We start from the raw sequence: 14,632 nt of genomic DNA on the forward strand, positions 1-14,632 counted from the left end.
ATGCTATGACTAGTAATACTAACCCTGCTGACAAGTATAAGCAGGGCTCCCTATGCCTCTTTCACTCTCATAAATGTCTTGGAGACATTTTGATTCACACAGGAATTCCTCAAGGGTTGGCTAGAGAAGGAAATGGAAACATGGGGAGGTGAATGACTTTCTCAAATATTAGAGTTGGCACTTGGGGAGAGTTTGGGACCAAAGCCAGATAGTATGTGGCTGAAGCCTTTGTTCTCAACCTGTAACATCTGCAGCAGTCACTGTGCAGGGTGAGGGGGAACCATTCATTATAGTCCCAGTTGGGAAGGAAAACAGTGAAATATGGTGAGAAAGAAGAATTGAGTACGAGTAGAACAAACTAGATGACATCTCTTTTTATAAATATCATTTAGGGTTATGCAAGCTCAAGAAGAGAGGAAAAAGAGAAAGAGGATGGGAGAAGACAGGAATGGGGAGTAGAGAAGAATAGAAGAGGTTGGATTTAGAATCTTAGATTGGATGAGTAGAAGAGTAGATGAATTTCAGTGTGACTGTGTCTCAAGAGACTTCCTTTGCATGAGTCGAGCTTGTCCAGGTAATTTCAAATAAACAATAAGATTACCTATCGATTACTTCACATACTTACATATAGTTCTTACCTGTACATGTTCGAATTAATCCACTGCTCCCCTTCCCAGAACTGGTGAACCATCTTGTAAGCATCTGACACAACTGAAGACCTGAGTGTATGTTTGTACCCCTTGACACAGCATCTGGCTTCAGCATCCTGTGTTGTCAGAGTAAAGATCAGCCTCTCCTCACTTTTGTGCCTGAAGTATACTGGTATAATCAATAAATGCAGCTTGTGATGTGATGCCCTTGGGAAGCTTGCCATCTGAGTCACACCTCTATTCTTTTAGACTCTGGGAAAATTTGCTAAGTCCTTAATACATAGGGAATTTGGACCTACTCTATAGCTTCAGGGTCAATCAACTTCTTGTCCAAAGGGCAAGCAAATAAATATTTCAGGGTCCTGAGCTCTGTTTCAATGACTCTTGGTACTGATTAGAAGCAGCCAGAGAAAACAAACAAAGCAGTGGTTGTGCTACATGCCAACAACACTTTAATTTCTCCTTAAGTTTCTGAGGCTTTGAGCATCTGTGAAGATCTGAGGGATGCATGCTGTTATGTTAGTGCTTCAAGTCAAATAGCGTGAGATAATTTCCTCCTCCTTGCGTAAATAATCAGAAATCCATGTTCCTGGTAGTGGCATTGGGAGTCAGCAAATTCTTGTTTTTTGTTTGTTAGCATACTCTACAAGCAGTCTTCATTTAGTTCAACCCCAAGTGAGGATAGGAGGGCAGAAAGTCTTGGCTCACTGATGCGCTATACTCAGTCTTCCCAGCATGTTAGTGTCGGGAGCCACATCATTAGGACAATGTCAGAAAGCAGTGGGTTGCGTGTATATTCGTAGCCAGGAGTACCCCCTGGTTCTCTTGCCCCAAACCTGTGGGGCTGTACTTTTGCCTTATTTTCACTCCCATGAAAGGAAATTACTCCTCTTTTCAACACCTCAACCAATGCTATTGGACTCTAAATCTGGGGGTCTGACAGTTTAAATGTGAAATGCTCCTCAGACTCCCAGGATAGACCACTTGGTCCTGGTTCCTGGTGTTTTGGGATACTGTGGGATATTTGAGAGGAGAGGCCCAGTGGAGGAGGAAGTTAGTAGCTTATCATGGTGGGTCTTGAGATTTATAGCCTGGTCTCTGCTTTGTGTTTCATCTTCATTTCCTGGTTGTGGAGATGTAAGCAAGTAACCTCACAGCTCTCCCACCATGATGGCCTGTAGCCTTAAACCACAAATATATATCCTTCCTCATTTAAATTGTATCTATGAGGTCACAGTGATGGGGAAAGTAACTGATACACAGGCTGATCTAAAGCTTCTGGGAACTAGGTTAACTAGTCATTTCTTCATTTCAGCTCTCCTCTGACTTCATATAGCCCATTTTCTCAGGACACCCTTTCCATAGTGCCTTGAAGGTATGTCCAGGAGACTACCTGTTTTCCATTTCAGTGAGTATACCCTGCTCTTCAGTGATGCCCATGCTTCTCAAAGGAAAAATGAAGCTGTCCTTTATTTACTAAGTGTTGTGGTTGAAATACAAATGTGGCCCATAATTTCCTATATTTGAACCCTTGATCCCCAGTTGTCGGCATTATTTAGGGGAAGTATAGGTGGCATAGCCTTGCTGGAAGAAATATGCCACCGGAAGAGAGCTTTGAGATTAAAGAAAAAAACCCGTCTTCATTTCTCTAAGCTTCATGCCATTGAAGATGTGCTCTCTGCTTCTGGCTCTGGTTGCCACGCCTGTCATGTGCTGCCAGGCCTCCTCCACCATCATGGACACTTATCCTTCTGGAACATAATAATTCCAATAAAACATAACTAATAGAAAAATCATTTTAGGCATCCAGACCCCCATCTGGATAGGGCATAGGACCCTCATATAAAGGAGACCTTTTGGTGACTTTTTTTTTTTTTGTAAACCATGATCACATTCTACAACTGGGCTATGCCCCAGGTTTGGTCTACTGATTACTGCTCAAGAGTTGGTATTTCCCACAATCCTCACCCCTAAGAATTTGGAAAAAATGTGTATGTTGTATATAATTAGAGCAAACTGTAGTCAGAACCAAAATATTAATGCTTACAGTTAACCTTTTTCTTGTGGATAAAGGAGGTAGGTAATTAAGAATGCTATTTTTCTTTTTGAATCCTATGGCATATGAAAGGATCTACGATAATAACCTTTAAATTAAAATATGGCTATACTTCATTTACACAGCAAACCTTGTATTTCAGGAACAATTTTGTTTTACTCAAAGGAAGAAGCATCCCAAATTAAGGGCATTTCAGCATGAGGGATTAGATTAGAATGGGCCATCTCATTTTCATACTTAGTTGTCAAGTGTAAAGAGAAACACTGTCTTAGGAGCGATTCCTGCTCTGGTTTGTTTATGGCATCACAATGTCTAGTGGCTATAAACCTTGAAATCATGAAATGACTCACAGCCTGCAATTGGAACTTTATTTCACATCTATTGTTAAATTACACAAAATCAGTGAACGGTTCGTAAAGCTACACCACTGAACAGATGTTTACAGTTTGAAATCGTGGGATTTACATGATGATGACAAAAATGTATATTTATAACATTCTCTATATACAGTAATCAGTAGAGACAGAGAAGATGCACTTAATCTCTGCAAACCATGCACACCACAGCAATAACACTTTTTTTTTCCGTAATGAGCTTTTCCACTGGCTCAGACTTCGTCCTGCTTTCCAACACTGTCAGTTTTAAGAGCAATTATTTTCAATTAAAACTAAAATTACTGAAATACCATAGTGATCTACAGAATATTTCAAGAACACAATGTACACCAAAAAAGTTCATTCTAAAATACTTTGACTTCAAGATGTGCTTTTAAAAATTTCTCCCAGTTTTTTTTGTTTTTGTTTTTTCCTAGTTTTTTTTTTAATTTTTTTATTTTTTGTGTTTTTTTAGGTATCATCATTCTCAACACTGCAACACCACAAAAAGCTGTAAATATTGTCACAGAGCTCAGAGTCAAGAAAATCCCTTTAGAGCCAGATACTCAACTTCGTGTCCAACTTGTGGCCATATTATTACAGATGAAACCAGGTCATGCACTTGGACAGACTATGATAGGTATGACTTTATGATCATACTTCTAAGTATGTCCTTCTTAAAAACATGAATATCACTTCTAGTCACCTTGTTTGGCTGAAAGTCAAGGGATTAATGTAAGTTCTTATAGAAGTGTAGCAACAACCATGAGGTGTAAACTGCCAAGCAGTATGATATTTAACAACACAGTGTGTATATAATTTTTCCTTTGTTCAATTTGTAATTGAAGTCATCAGAATACTATTCACAGATGTATACTACCAAACTATTCCCTTCAACTCGTGTGTCCCTGACTAGCTTTGCTGCCGAACAGTCTTCATTTTTGATCGTTCATAAACAAAAACTTGGTAGAAGTGTCAAGCTCAACTATCAAGAGGCAGCTTTTGGTGTTATTGAGTAACTCTGGCTATCTCAATGATTAGTTTACCGTTGTCTTTGAGAAAATTTTTGCTCTTATTATTGTGTACAAATCTGTCAATACAAGAAAAGAACCATAGGCCAGAAATAGCCAGCCAAACTGGAAACATTACAATAAACAAAGTAATTAACAGTTCACATTCAGGTTCAGTTCAATCTGATGAAGAGTAATAACTTCAGCAATATTAAGAGACACATTATCCTGTTTGAGAGTTCTTCTTAAGGACCTTACTACACAGACATTGATAGCACAATTCTATAGAAAGTCCTGACTTTAGTCCAGGATTAAATACCACAAGAGATTTAGCAACACGCTGTTTAGATGATGAAGAAGAATTCTATACATGGATTCATTTGGAATGAGCACAACTTGGAGAAGCCTTAAAGTGAATGAGAAGCAGCGCCAAAAAGATCGAAATTGTTGAAATTACAGTGCCCAGAAACCATCTGGAAACTGGATCTTTCCATTTGGAAAAAAATGCTTTGTTAATATGAGATATACCCTGTTTAAAACCTTTTAATCAGCAGAAGGTAGAAAAATTCTAAATTTTAAACATCTGTTAAATTACAAGACACGAATCCCGATCTATTTGAAAAGCCATTATTTTTACATAAACCCACCTACATTTAAGTGAGAAATTGTTTACTTTCTACAATTTGGCAAAATTTATCATCAGTTGTTTTTCTGTTTAAATAGGCTCCTTGTTAAAACAAGGAAATGAATGGTTTTGAGTGTCTTTTAGTCTGTTCATGTTTTTACTTATACTTCCCTGCGGGGAGGAGGGTGCTTTCAAGATTGGGTTTTAACAGAGTATCCGGAATCATTTAAAGTCTGTTTCTTAGCCATAAGTTTAAACGGCCACATTTCATGTTTTCTTTGTGTCTCCCATACCTAATTTAAGAACTTCTTAAAATATCTAAACTGCAATTTCTGGTGAGTCTGGTTTGGCTCTTGGATTTCAGAAGTAGTTCATCCCAAAGCAGACAATTTAATTACACACTGAGATTTGTTTTACCCACACACAGTAGAACACTGAATCAAAAGGCAACTGTAAAGGCAACGTCTACACTTTTCTTTTGAACTTCCAAAATGAAGGAAGCAGGATGTGTTTGGACATTTTCATCTTGTAAGATACACGCCATCTTTTTGGTGATGCTTTGAGAAGCAGTGTGCACAAGCCATTGAGAGCCAGTTAGCGCCATGTCTCTACGCTCCCTATGTAGTCATTGGTGCCATTGCTGGTGCTGCTATCACTCTGCTCCTGGCCTGAGCCCTGCTTCTGACTTCCGTGGTTCTCCCTTTGGGTCAAATTGGGATTTGAACTCTGAGTCAGATTCTGACTCAGATTCTGAGTCAGGTTCTGATTTGGGTTGGGATTTGGATTCTGACTCAGATTCTGACCTGGACCCTGGCTCTGACCCTGGCTCTGACCCTGGCTCTGACCCTGACTCTGACTCTGACTCTGGAAATGGGTCTGAAGGAACCTTCCCTTCAGAAATTTCCGTTGCTCCTGACGCTTCCGCCTGGCATCCTGATGCTCTTTCTGCCTCATGAACTGATACCTTTGCAGAAAGAGGTCTTTAGCATAGCTGTACAGCTCCATATCCAGAAAATTCAGTCCCTCAATACGCTTTTGGATTTCCTCATTGATCTCAACACTAGAGGCCCTAGTGGTATTATACTGGGTAAACGGCGAAATAAAGTTCATGTTGAAGGTCTTCTCAAACAGGTACTGGGTCTTGCGCTGAAACTCAGTGAGGCCAAAGAATGCCATGTGCTTCAGATTGGATTTGGCACTTTCCAAAAGGACTTTGTTTCTTTGCTTTTCAGGCATGACAGAGAGGTTGTAGCAGCCCACTAGAGTCAGGTCAGACAGCATGCGGACTTGGCGGTTGTTGGCCAGATTATAGGGGCAGTCCATGAACTCTTTGAGAGGGCATCCAGACCAGTCATCACCGGTGTAGCAGCTGGGCAGTTCCTCAGAGGTCGGGGGCCTTCCATCACAGACGTGCAGGGATGCTTTCCATGTTGCTCCCCTCTGGACATGTCTCCATTCGCTCAGGTACCGAGACACTGGGTCTCTGAGGATGGTGATATAATGGAAGTTCCTATGGATAAGCATAAAGAAGAACAATCAGAAGTGTGCCTGACATAGGTGCAGTCAGGGAGGTGTGTGGCATATGTGATGTTCATGGTCACTAAGGAAAACAACAGAATGATAGGGATCTGGTGGTGGCATCTGTCCTGTGAGCTATGTTGCGGTCCCCTCTTTATCTCCTGCTGGTCTGACCAGATCTCTAATTTATTTGTCCAATTTCCGGACTGTATTCACAGCAGGCATGAAAAAGACTCTGGATAACAACTTTGTCATGTTTTGCCCTACTAAGTCCTCTTCCCAATGATGTTATCGGCCCAGTATGCAACACATTTATTTCATACTCTAAAACCTGAAAATTTTATTAAACCAATCACAAAATGGGGACCCAATTGAAGCAAATGACTTACGAGGGTGAAATGGAGTTGATAAAGGAGCTAAAACACCAATGTTTCTTTTGAACAATGTATAAGCATTTTTTCAATAACATGGTCTAGTCTGGTAATGCTATAAAAAAAGAAAATCACATTGAAACTATTGACATGACACTCTCTATTCCAGTTATTGTCAAAATATCATGGCCCATATGTTGGAAAAATGGCATGTAGAGACAGGCAGAGCACCCCAAGGCCTCCAGAAATAAATACAGTGGTTAGTCAAGGACTAAAATAGGCATGGAGCTGTCAATGGCTTATATTTGTTTACACAGTACCATCCCCAGCTTCCAAATATCCCTTTTCTTTTTCCACTGAACAGGAAAACAGATATAACAATTATGGAAGCTTTGCTGGATGGTTGTATTTCCTTTTGAGTTACAAATAGATAAAGTTCTCTGCATAAACAGCAGACTAGTGGATATTTGAGCTTACTGGCTGATACACTCAAACACATGCTTAGTACATCTACACTTGTGGCCCACACCCCAGATACATCAAGGTCTATGTGGTTAGGCATACTCAAAGAGAGAAATGCTTCCACAATTGTTCTTCTTGTGAGATATGAATTGCCATTCTCATGTAGGTGAAGGATGAGTCACTGCAAGAGTATATCTGTGGTAGGAAAACAACAATAAATACTGAGAATTCATATTTCTTTCTTTTTTGGCTCTTCTGGAGCAGAATCTCTGGGACTTTTTAGTCATTCCATTTGTTTACAACTCAAAGGATATTCCACTTCCCATATCACCCCCACAAACTCTCCATCCCACAACATCCCTCTCCTCCCTCACCTTGCCTCTATGAGGGTGTTACTCCACCCACCCATCATCTCCTGCCCCACCCCTCCACCATTTCCCTATGCTGGGGCATCAAACTTCCAAAGGCCCAAGGGCCTCGCCTCCAATTGATGTCAGACAAGGCCATCCTCTGAGAATTCATATTTCTTAAAGGAAACTCAGAGAATGCCTCGAGACTTTTCTGATTTTGTCATTTACATCTGAAGGAATTGTGGATGTTCTCTGAGAAGGAACCAGAGGGAACCTTCTCAACTACCTGGCCTACAAGGCAAGGTTTTTCCTAACTCAGACTCATGGCCTTCTGGCATGTTTCTGTCATGTGGTACCTGCAGTGCTTCATCTGCCTGGAACGATCTCTGACTAGAAGATGATATTCATTTCAAGTCTGGTTCAAGTGGAAAGCCAAGCCTACTGACATTCCCTCTTGCCCTGTACTGCCATAGTACTTCAATACTTAGTCTAAAACTCTTTCATATGGAATTATAACTCTTTATTTGTATCTCTACTTAAGGTGTTTTCTGGAACACAGACTCTGTCTTGTGTTTCTATATTGTGCCACACATTCCAACTTGGCACTTTAGTCTAAGTCCCTGATTCAAAACAGAATCTTCACAGTCCTTCAACTGCTTATTTAAGGAAACTTTTCAAGTATGAGCGATGACGGGGCTGGGGACATGCCTCATCACAGAAAAACTCTTGATCATATCACAAATGCCTTATAAATATCACAGGAAGGTATTCTTTATATTTTAAATCACCTTATACATTTTCATGGAACAAACAATCATCAGGCACAGAATCTGGGAGTTGGAATGAATAATGGGCCAAGAGTATCTCCATTTATCTCTCTGAACGTATTCTAGAACATAACTGATATTATCACTGAAATACCACCGATGCCACTGAGATGTATCTCTGAAAATACCCATCATTGCAGAATAGCAGTTTCTGTTTCTCAGCATCCATTAGGGATTCAGATAACCACTGTATCCATGGACTCTCTCCTCCCACTCTTACTTTTGCTTTTTATTCATTCCTGTGTTCATTCAGAAGGTATTCATGGAGCCTTTATACAAAGCACAAGGCAAGATTTTAGTGGCAATTACCCTGATTGTTAAGGGGGAAAAGAAATTTATTTAACCCAGTGACACATTTGGATTAACCTTTTAACTAGCTTTTGCAGTTATACATTGTAATGGGGGATCCTGGGCAGGGGCTGTGGTAGGGGGTAGTTAACTCTCACAATGAAGTCCCCTCCATGCCGAGCTGACAGTCCTCCCACCCTAATTGTTCTACTGGTTTAAATCTGTATTGACATCTTTTGGCAAATCTTAGAGTGTGCCACAGTACAAGTTTTTCCCTCATGTAATGCATGTGGGAATCTCATTAACTTCTGCACCAAATGTCTCATGTAAAAAATGAAGATATGTACAGTAGGAGTGGTCTTAATTTCCATACTGGAGAGAGAGAGAGAGAGAGAGAGAGAGAGAGAGAGAGAGAGAGAGAGAGAGAGAGAGATATCTACGTAGATTCAGGTGGCAAAAATTGGAGATTATGTTGAAAGACCTGTCCTTCCAGGAAAAATAGTCTCAGTGACCTTTGACCTAGATGGGCTCAATTGGGAGCACCTAATGCTGCTGAGAATGTGCAGATGTAGTGTCCATTGGCCTCTGAAGTTACTTTGTGTGATAGAGGTTGGAAAACAAGTAAACACACTACACTGGGGTCCAGGATGAGGGCTTAGCTGGTATAGTGCTTGTCTTGAAAGCATGAGGACCTGAGTTCAGATCCCCAGAGTCCACATAAAAAAACTGGTGTAGCAGTGTGTGTGTGTGTGTGTGTGTGTGTGTGTGTGTGTGTGTAATTCCACAACTGTGGAGGCAGAAACGGGTGGAATTATGGAATCCAATGGACAGCCAGCTGAAACCAATCAATGAGATCCAGATTTTCTGAGAGACCCTGTCTCAAAAGTCTTAAACATTGACTTCTTGGCACTCTAACACACATGTGCATGGGTATCCACATGAACAAACAAAATAACACCGTAGAGGTTTTGTTACTAAGGATCTAGGATGTTTATTATTCTGACAGAAGAACTTTCAGAATACTAAGGAATAGAGTCAATAAGTGACTTGGAGGAAGCCGGTAAATCCAGAAACATGGGTAGATATTCTGGGAGTGGGTACTTGCTTCCTCTTGGTACCTACTGTGCTCCTTGCAATGGAGAATGATACCTAGGGAGCAGATAGGGCCATGGTAGAGGAGTCGGGGGAACCCAGGACAACACACAGGGTAGCAAATGGAAGCAAGAACAGAATGTGAAGAGAGCACCCTGGTGACATCTTTAGGCTCACCTAATGGAAGGATGAGACAGGGAAGAAGAAGAGAGGGACATGAACAATGAATGACACAGAGGCATAAAGCAGCCTGTTTCATGGGAAAATGGTGTGCAGCTGAGGAAACTGACAAGAACTGGACAGGGATTGGTGGTCAGAGCCTGGTTGAGACAGGACTTAGGTGCCATAGTATGGAATTCATATACATCTATTACAGAGCTGATGATAAAATTCAATGGAGAGGAAGAGGGAGCTTACGTCAAGGGTGCTTCTTAGGTTTCTGGAGGATCACTTTGAGGACTTGAAGTAGACTTGATGACACATTCAGACAAGCCATCTTGAGTAAGGCATCTGACAGCAGCATTTATGGACCCGAAGCTTATTTTCTATACTACTTTAAGGTCCTTACCACCCTGTTGTTTACCTCTGAATATATTCCAATTAATTGAACATGACCTCTGGACATGATCTAACAAATGTCAAGAAGGAGCAGTTTCCCTCATCTTGACACCATTTCTGTTCCTGTGCCCTCAGATCAAATTGCAGTAAGACTTTTGGAGGCTACAGCAAACCACTGATGGTAGCAAACAAAAGTTTTTTACTTTTCACATACACACCACGTATGTATGTATGTATATATTATGTATGTATGTGTGTTTGTTTGTTTATCTCTGTGTATCTGTGCAGGAATGCACGTGCCTGTGCCAGATGCATACCATAGTACCTGTGTGGAAGTCAGAAGACAATATGCAGGAGGAGGAGGGAAAAGGATACTTGTACCATGTGGGCCCAAGGGAGCAAACTCATCTCATGACTTGGCAGTAAGTGCCTTTACCCACTGAGCTATTGTGCTGGCCCCACAATAGGTGGTCAGTCTTGGACTGCCTTGTGCCACTAGAGACATCATGGGCTACATGTACATTGAATGATCAGACATGCATTAACCCAGGAAAGTGTTGAGGAGTTTTCAAATCCAGTCATCCTGGATGGACGCAGGTTGCTGGTGACCTTGCTTAATTTCTTCCTTTAAAAGGAAACCCAACCCTCTCAAAAATGCATCTGGATTCTGATTATATCCCCCAGTATCACCAGCATACTTTCTTCTTGTTGGCAATGTTTGCATCCAGGCACTGATTAAAATAGAACAAGATGTTGCAGGTTTGTGGTATTTGCTAGAAATATCCCTTCAGATGGATATAAACCCAACTGGTACTGTGAAACAGACTGGTTTAATTTTCAAAGAGCAAGGAAAGCTCATCTCCAGGAAAATCATACACAGTTGGTTTCACTTAGTAATAATTGGGCAGTATTGTCTTGCCACCAAATGGGTCACTTAATTAAAATGAACAGGTTTCACATTGTGAAATTGGAGTTATGACTCTCCATCAGGTTCCTGGGTTAATAGAATGCCTGTTTGTTATTCAGGGCACGTGTATGCCCATCGTACTTCTAGTGGCACAAAGCAGCCCACAGCTGGCCACCTCCTATTTCAGGACAGCTGGCCTCCAGGTGGCCTTGTATTAACCAAATCTTCCCTTGTTTCTTGCTTGTAGCTTTTTAGATAACTGCAGAATGTGCTTGGAATGCAATATTCTTTGATAAGAAAGAACCTCCTGAAATAGCCCCAGCCTTGCTCTTGTCCTTCCTAAGGAGCACAGCATCTGGAGTTAGGAAGGAACTGCCTGACTAGACTTTATTCCTTTACCCTAGAAGTTCAATGTACATCAATCATTTGTACTCGGCACCCATTCTCTTCCAGATATAAAACCCAGGGCTGAATTTTGGGTCTTTTACTGTGATCTAAATGAAATATACATAAAATTTTCTAAGGCAGGTTTTCACTAAGATACTCAAACTGGTCTGGAACTCACTATATAGTCCAGACTGACCTGGCACTCACGATCCTCCTGCCTCAGCCTCCTTGGTAGTCAGATTACAAGCATGCACCACCACCACATCTGTCTCCAGCATGCACATTTGAAACCCTGTGTGCCCCAGGTAGCTTTCTTGGTCCTTGGAAGACTAGCTCACAGTGGAACCTGGCTGCTTTTGATGTTTGCTGCCAGTCTATGATGAACAAACTCACTTCATATAATTTGTGCATGAGTATGTTTTGTCCTATTGGGCTCACCGTACTGTGAGCCAGCTCCACAAATACAATGTCCTGTCATTGATAAGACATCACAGAGACAAGAGAATCTAATGAAAATTCTGTATAAGCAGAAACTCAGGGACAATCTATGATTCCGCTGCCTCAGGAATTGTTTATACCTAAACAATTCTCTATATCCTGCTGATCCTGAACATTAGTAGGTCTTTCAAATGCAATTTTTGGGCTACTACCCAGGTGGCAGGCCCTTATCACTTCTCTACTGGATCACTGCTACAGCAGTATCTTAGGCCACTTTTTTGTATCCAATCCCATGCTATTTCCACAGCCTAACAAGAAATACATCTGACCTGTCTTTCTGCAGTAAGTCCTTTCCATAGCACATTCTAAAAGGTATAAAAACCCAGGTCTTCGGCATTACATATAGCCATAAGAAACCCAGCCTTCTTTTTGTCCAGTCTAATCTCCAATGAGCATACCCCCCACTGTGCTGATTCCGGGTATTAACAGTTGAAAAAAATGATGTTTTGACATGTACAACTGGATGGAGCAGTTAGGATTCTGTTTCAATGGGTCAAATCTAGAATCTCACTAAGCATTCTACAAGGCCAAACACTGTAAGACAAAGACTCATTCACACACACACATACACCACCACCACCACCACCACCACCACCATCATCACCACCAATAGCAACAGCTGAGAAATTCTGTTCTATATTTTATGCTCCAAGGACATAAAAATACTTTTCATTGTTCAAGTTTATCATAGTCAATCCTCCTACAAGGCCCCTGCCATTTTATATAGTGTACCCACTCATTCAGATGGCATAGATTTGTCCTTCATAAACCACCTTTAAAAAAACTAACAACAACTGCTTCAAAACTTCACTCAAAGGTTTTCCCCTACATGAAACCTTTCAGGACAAAATAAGCCCCCCCTGGTTGTCCTGAGAAGCTCCCATTGGAACATTCACTACAATATGCTATGATTGTCTAGTGATTTTACTGCCTAGCAGAGTAAAGAATATGTATTGTTTATCAATATGAGCTCCTCTGGGCCTAGCATAATGTTTGACATAAAGTAAGTGATTAATGAAAGAGTATTGAATGAAGGCAGCCAAAGTAACAAAGCTTGTGGGGTAGGAGGTTAACAAGAAGATGTGTATCTTAGACCTTGACATTGAAAAGCCACTAGATGTCACTATTTAGTAGCAGATATACCATTTTGTACTGGGGATGGAGCATTTAGGATCTGGTTATATTCAGCTGTTGTGCCTGACTTCTCATTCAGTAGACCTCTTTAAAAGGAAGCTGGGAAGATCGTGGATATTAAAATGTAATCCAGTAAAAAGCAACAACCACATTTTCTTCCTTGTTTTATTATTTACTTATTTTGCAATAAGACCATAAGTTGTAAGTTACAGAAGCCTGGAATTGTCACAGTAAAAAGAAACCATTGCAGCAGTGAATCATCTCATCCCAAGTTCCGCACTTTAGAAACAGGGAAAGCTGAGGCCCCAAGAGATGTAAGGCCTTACCCAGAAGTCACAAGTTGCTGAGAGCCCCTGAGAATGTAGAGAACATTCAACTGACCTTTAAAGAACTTACTAACCCTAAATAAAGAGAAAGGTCTGGCTATTAAGAATGGGTACTTCCTCACCATAAACTCATAGCTAGGAGTGATTTGTGCCTGTCACGTATGCATTAAGGAATGGAGACTGAGAGGAACAACATGATCCAAGGTCATTTCTCAAGTTATTTTTCCCTTTCCAGTTCTAGGACAAAACCCCAGGACTTCCAGCTTTGAGAAGGAGTGGTTTCAAATGTGAGGACCTAGCACCCCCACTATCATGCTCTAAGGCAGTGGTTCTCCACCTTCCTAATGCTGCAACTCTTTACTACAGTTCCTCATGTTATGGTGACCCTCAACTACATTACTTTTGTTGCTACTTCATAACTGCAATTTTGCTACTATTCTGAATCATGATGTAAATATCTGATATGCAGGATACCTGAAACGTGACCCTAGTTAAAGGTCATTATACCCCGAAAGGAGTCATGACCTACAGGTTGAGCACTATTACTCTAGGCATTTTTTTGAGTTGTCCACTATTCCAAAGTTTGGGTCTCAGGACTCTGGAGCCCAAGCTACTGGCTGGAGAATCTCTGGGGATGTTCATTTCTGTCAGGGGCCATCCAGAGACCATTCCCAGAACAGAGTTCTATGTATCAAGCTGTAAACATTGGCTTTTCTTTGAGGCTACTGCTTCACAAAAGACCAGCATAATATTTTTCTACACAGACCAGAAAGGAAATAAATATCAAAGCCAGTTGTTTTCTTTTTTAAAGTGGGAGAAGGCCAGCAAACTCATAGCAGTTAAGGTCATAGGAATGATCAATAAAAAGTTAATTTAAGAAAGGAAACAGTTTCTTAAGCCAAATCAATATGAACAAAATTTTATTATACCTATAGTTTGCTTCTGATATTTTTCCTGAAAGTTCAGCCTTTCCACAACTTCCCTTGGTTTTAGAGTAGTGAAGAGTGATAGAAAAACAGGAATTGTAGTTGGTGGTCCTAAGTAAACTGAACGGACGGTAGGGGGTATAAATGTGATTGAGTCATTAATGCTGAAAGTCTGGTCCCCATTCTCAGCTAAAAAGGTCTAAAAGAAGTGCTTTGATCCTCTCAGTGCAAGTAAATAACAGTCCAAGCAAGCAGGAGGACTTTCAGTTCAAA

At 40.8% G+C, this 14,632-nt stretch overlaps 1 protein-coding gene across 5 annotated transcripts in view; it reads right to left on the minus strand.

The window, feature by feature from the left end:
• Positions 1-3,060: 3,060 nt before the first annotated feature.
• The window catches only part of Hs6st2 (heparan sulfate 6-O-sulfotransferase 2), a 295,764-nt gene continuing 284,192 nt past the window's right edge, over positions 3,061-14,632 (minus strand). For 4 of the 5 annotated variants that reach the window (XM_087599435.1, XM_087599436.1, XM_087599437.1 and 1 more), the window contains one exon: positions 3,061-6,225. In XM_087599435.1, the coding sequence (XP_087455561.1) occupies positions 5,310-6,225 (916 nt within the window). In that variant the 3' untranslated portion in view covers positions 3,061-5,309. The remainder of the gene's footprint in view (positions 6,226-14,632) is intronic. The other variant, NM_001191726.1, reaches the window with a different exon arrangement.

The sequence above is a fragment of the Rattus norvegicus genome, chromosome X, assembly GCF_021556685.1.
Source record: "Rattus norvegicus strain SHRSP/BbbUtx chromosome X, alternate assembly SHRSP_T2T, whole genome shotgun sequence".
NCBI classification, from domain to species: Eukaryota; Metazoa; Chordata; class Mammalia; order Rodentia; family Muridae; genus Rattus; species Rattus norvegicus.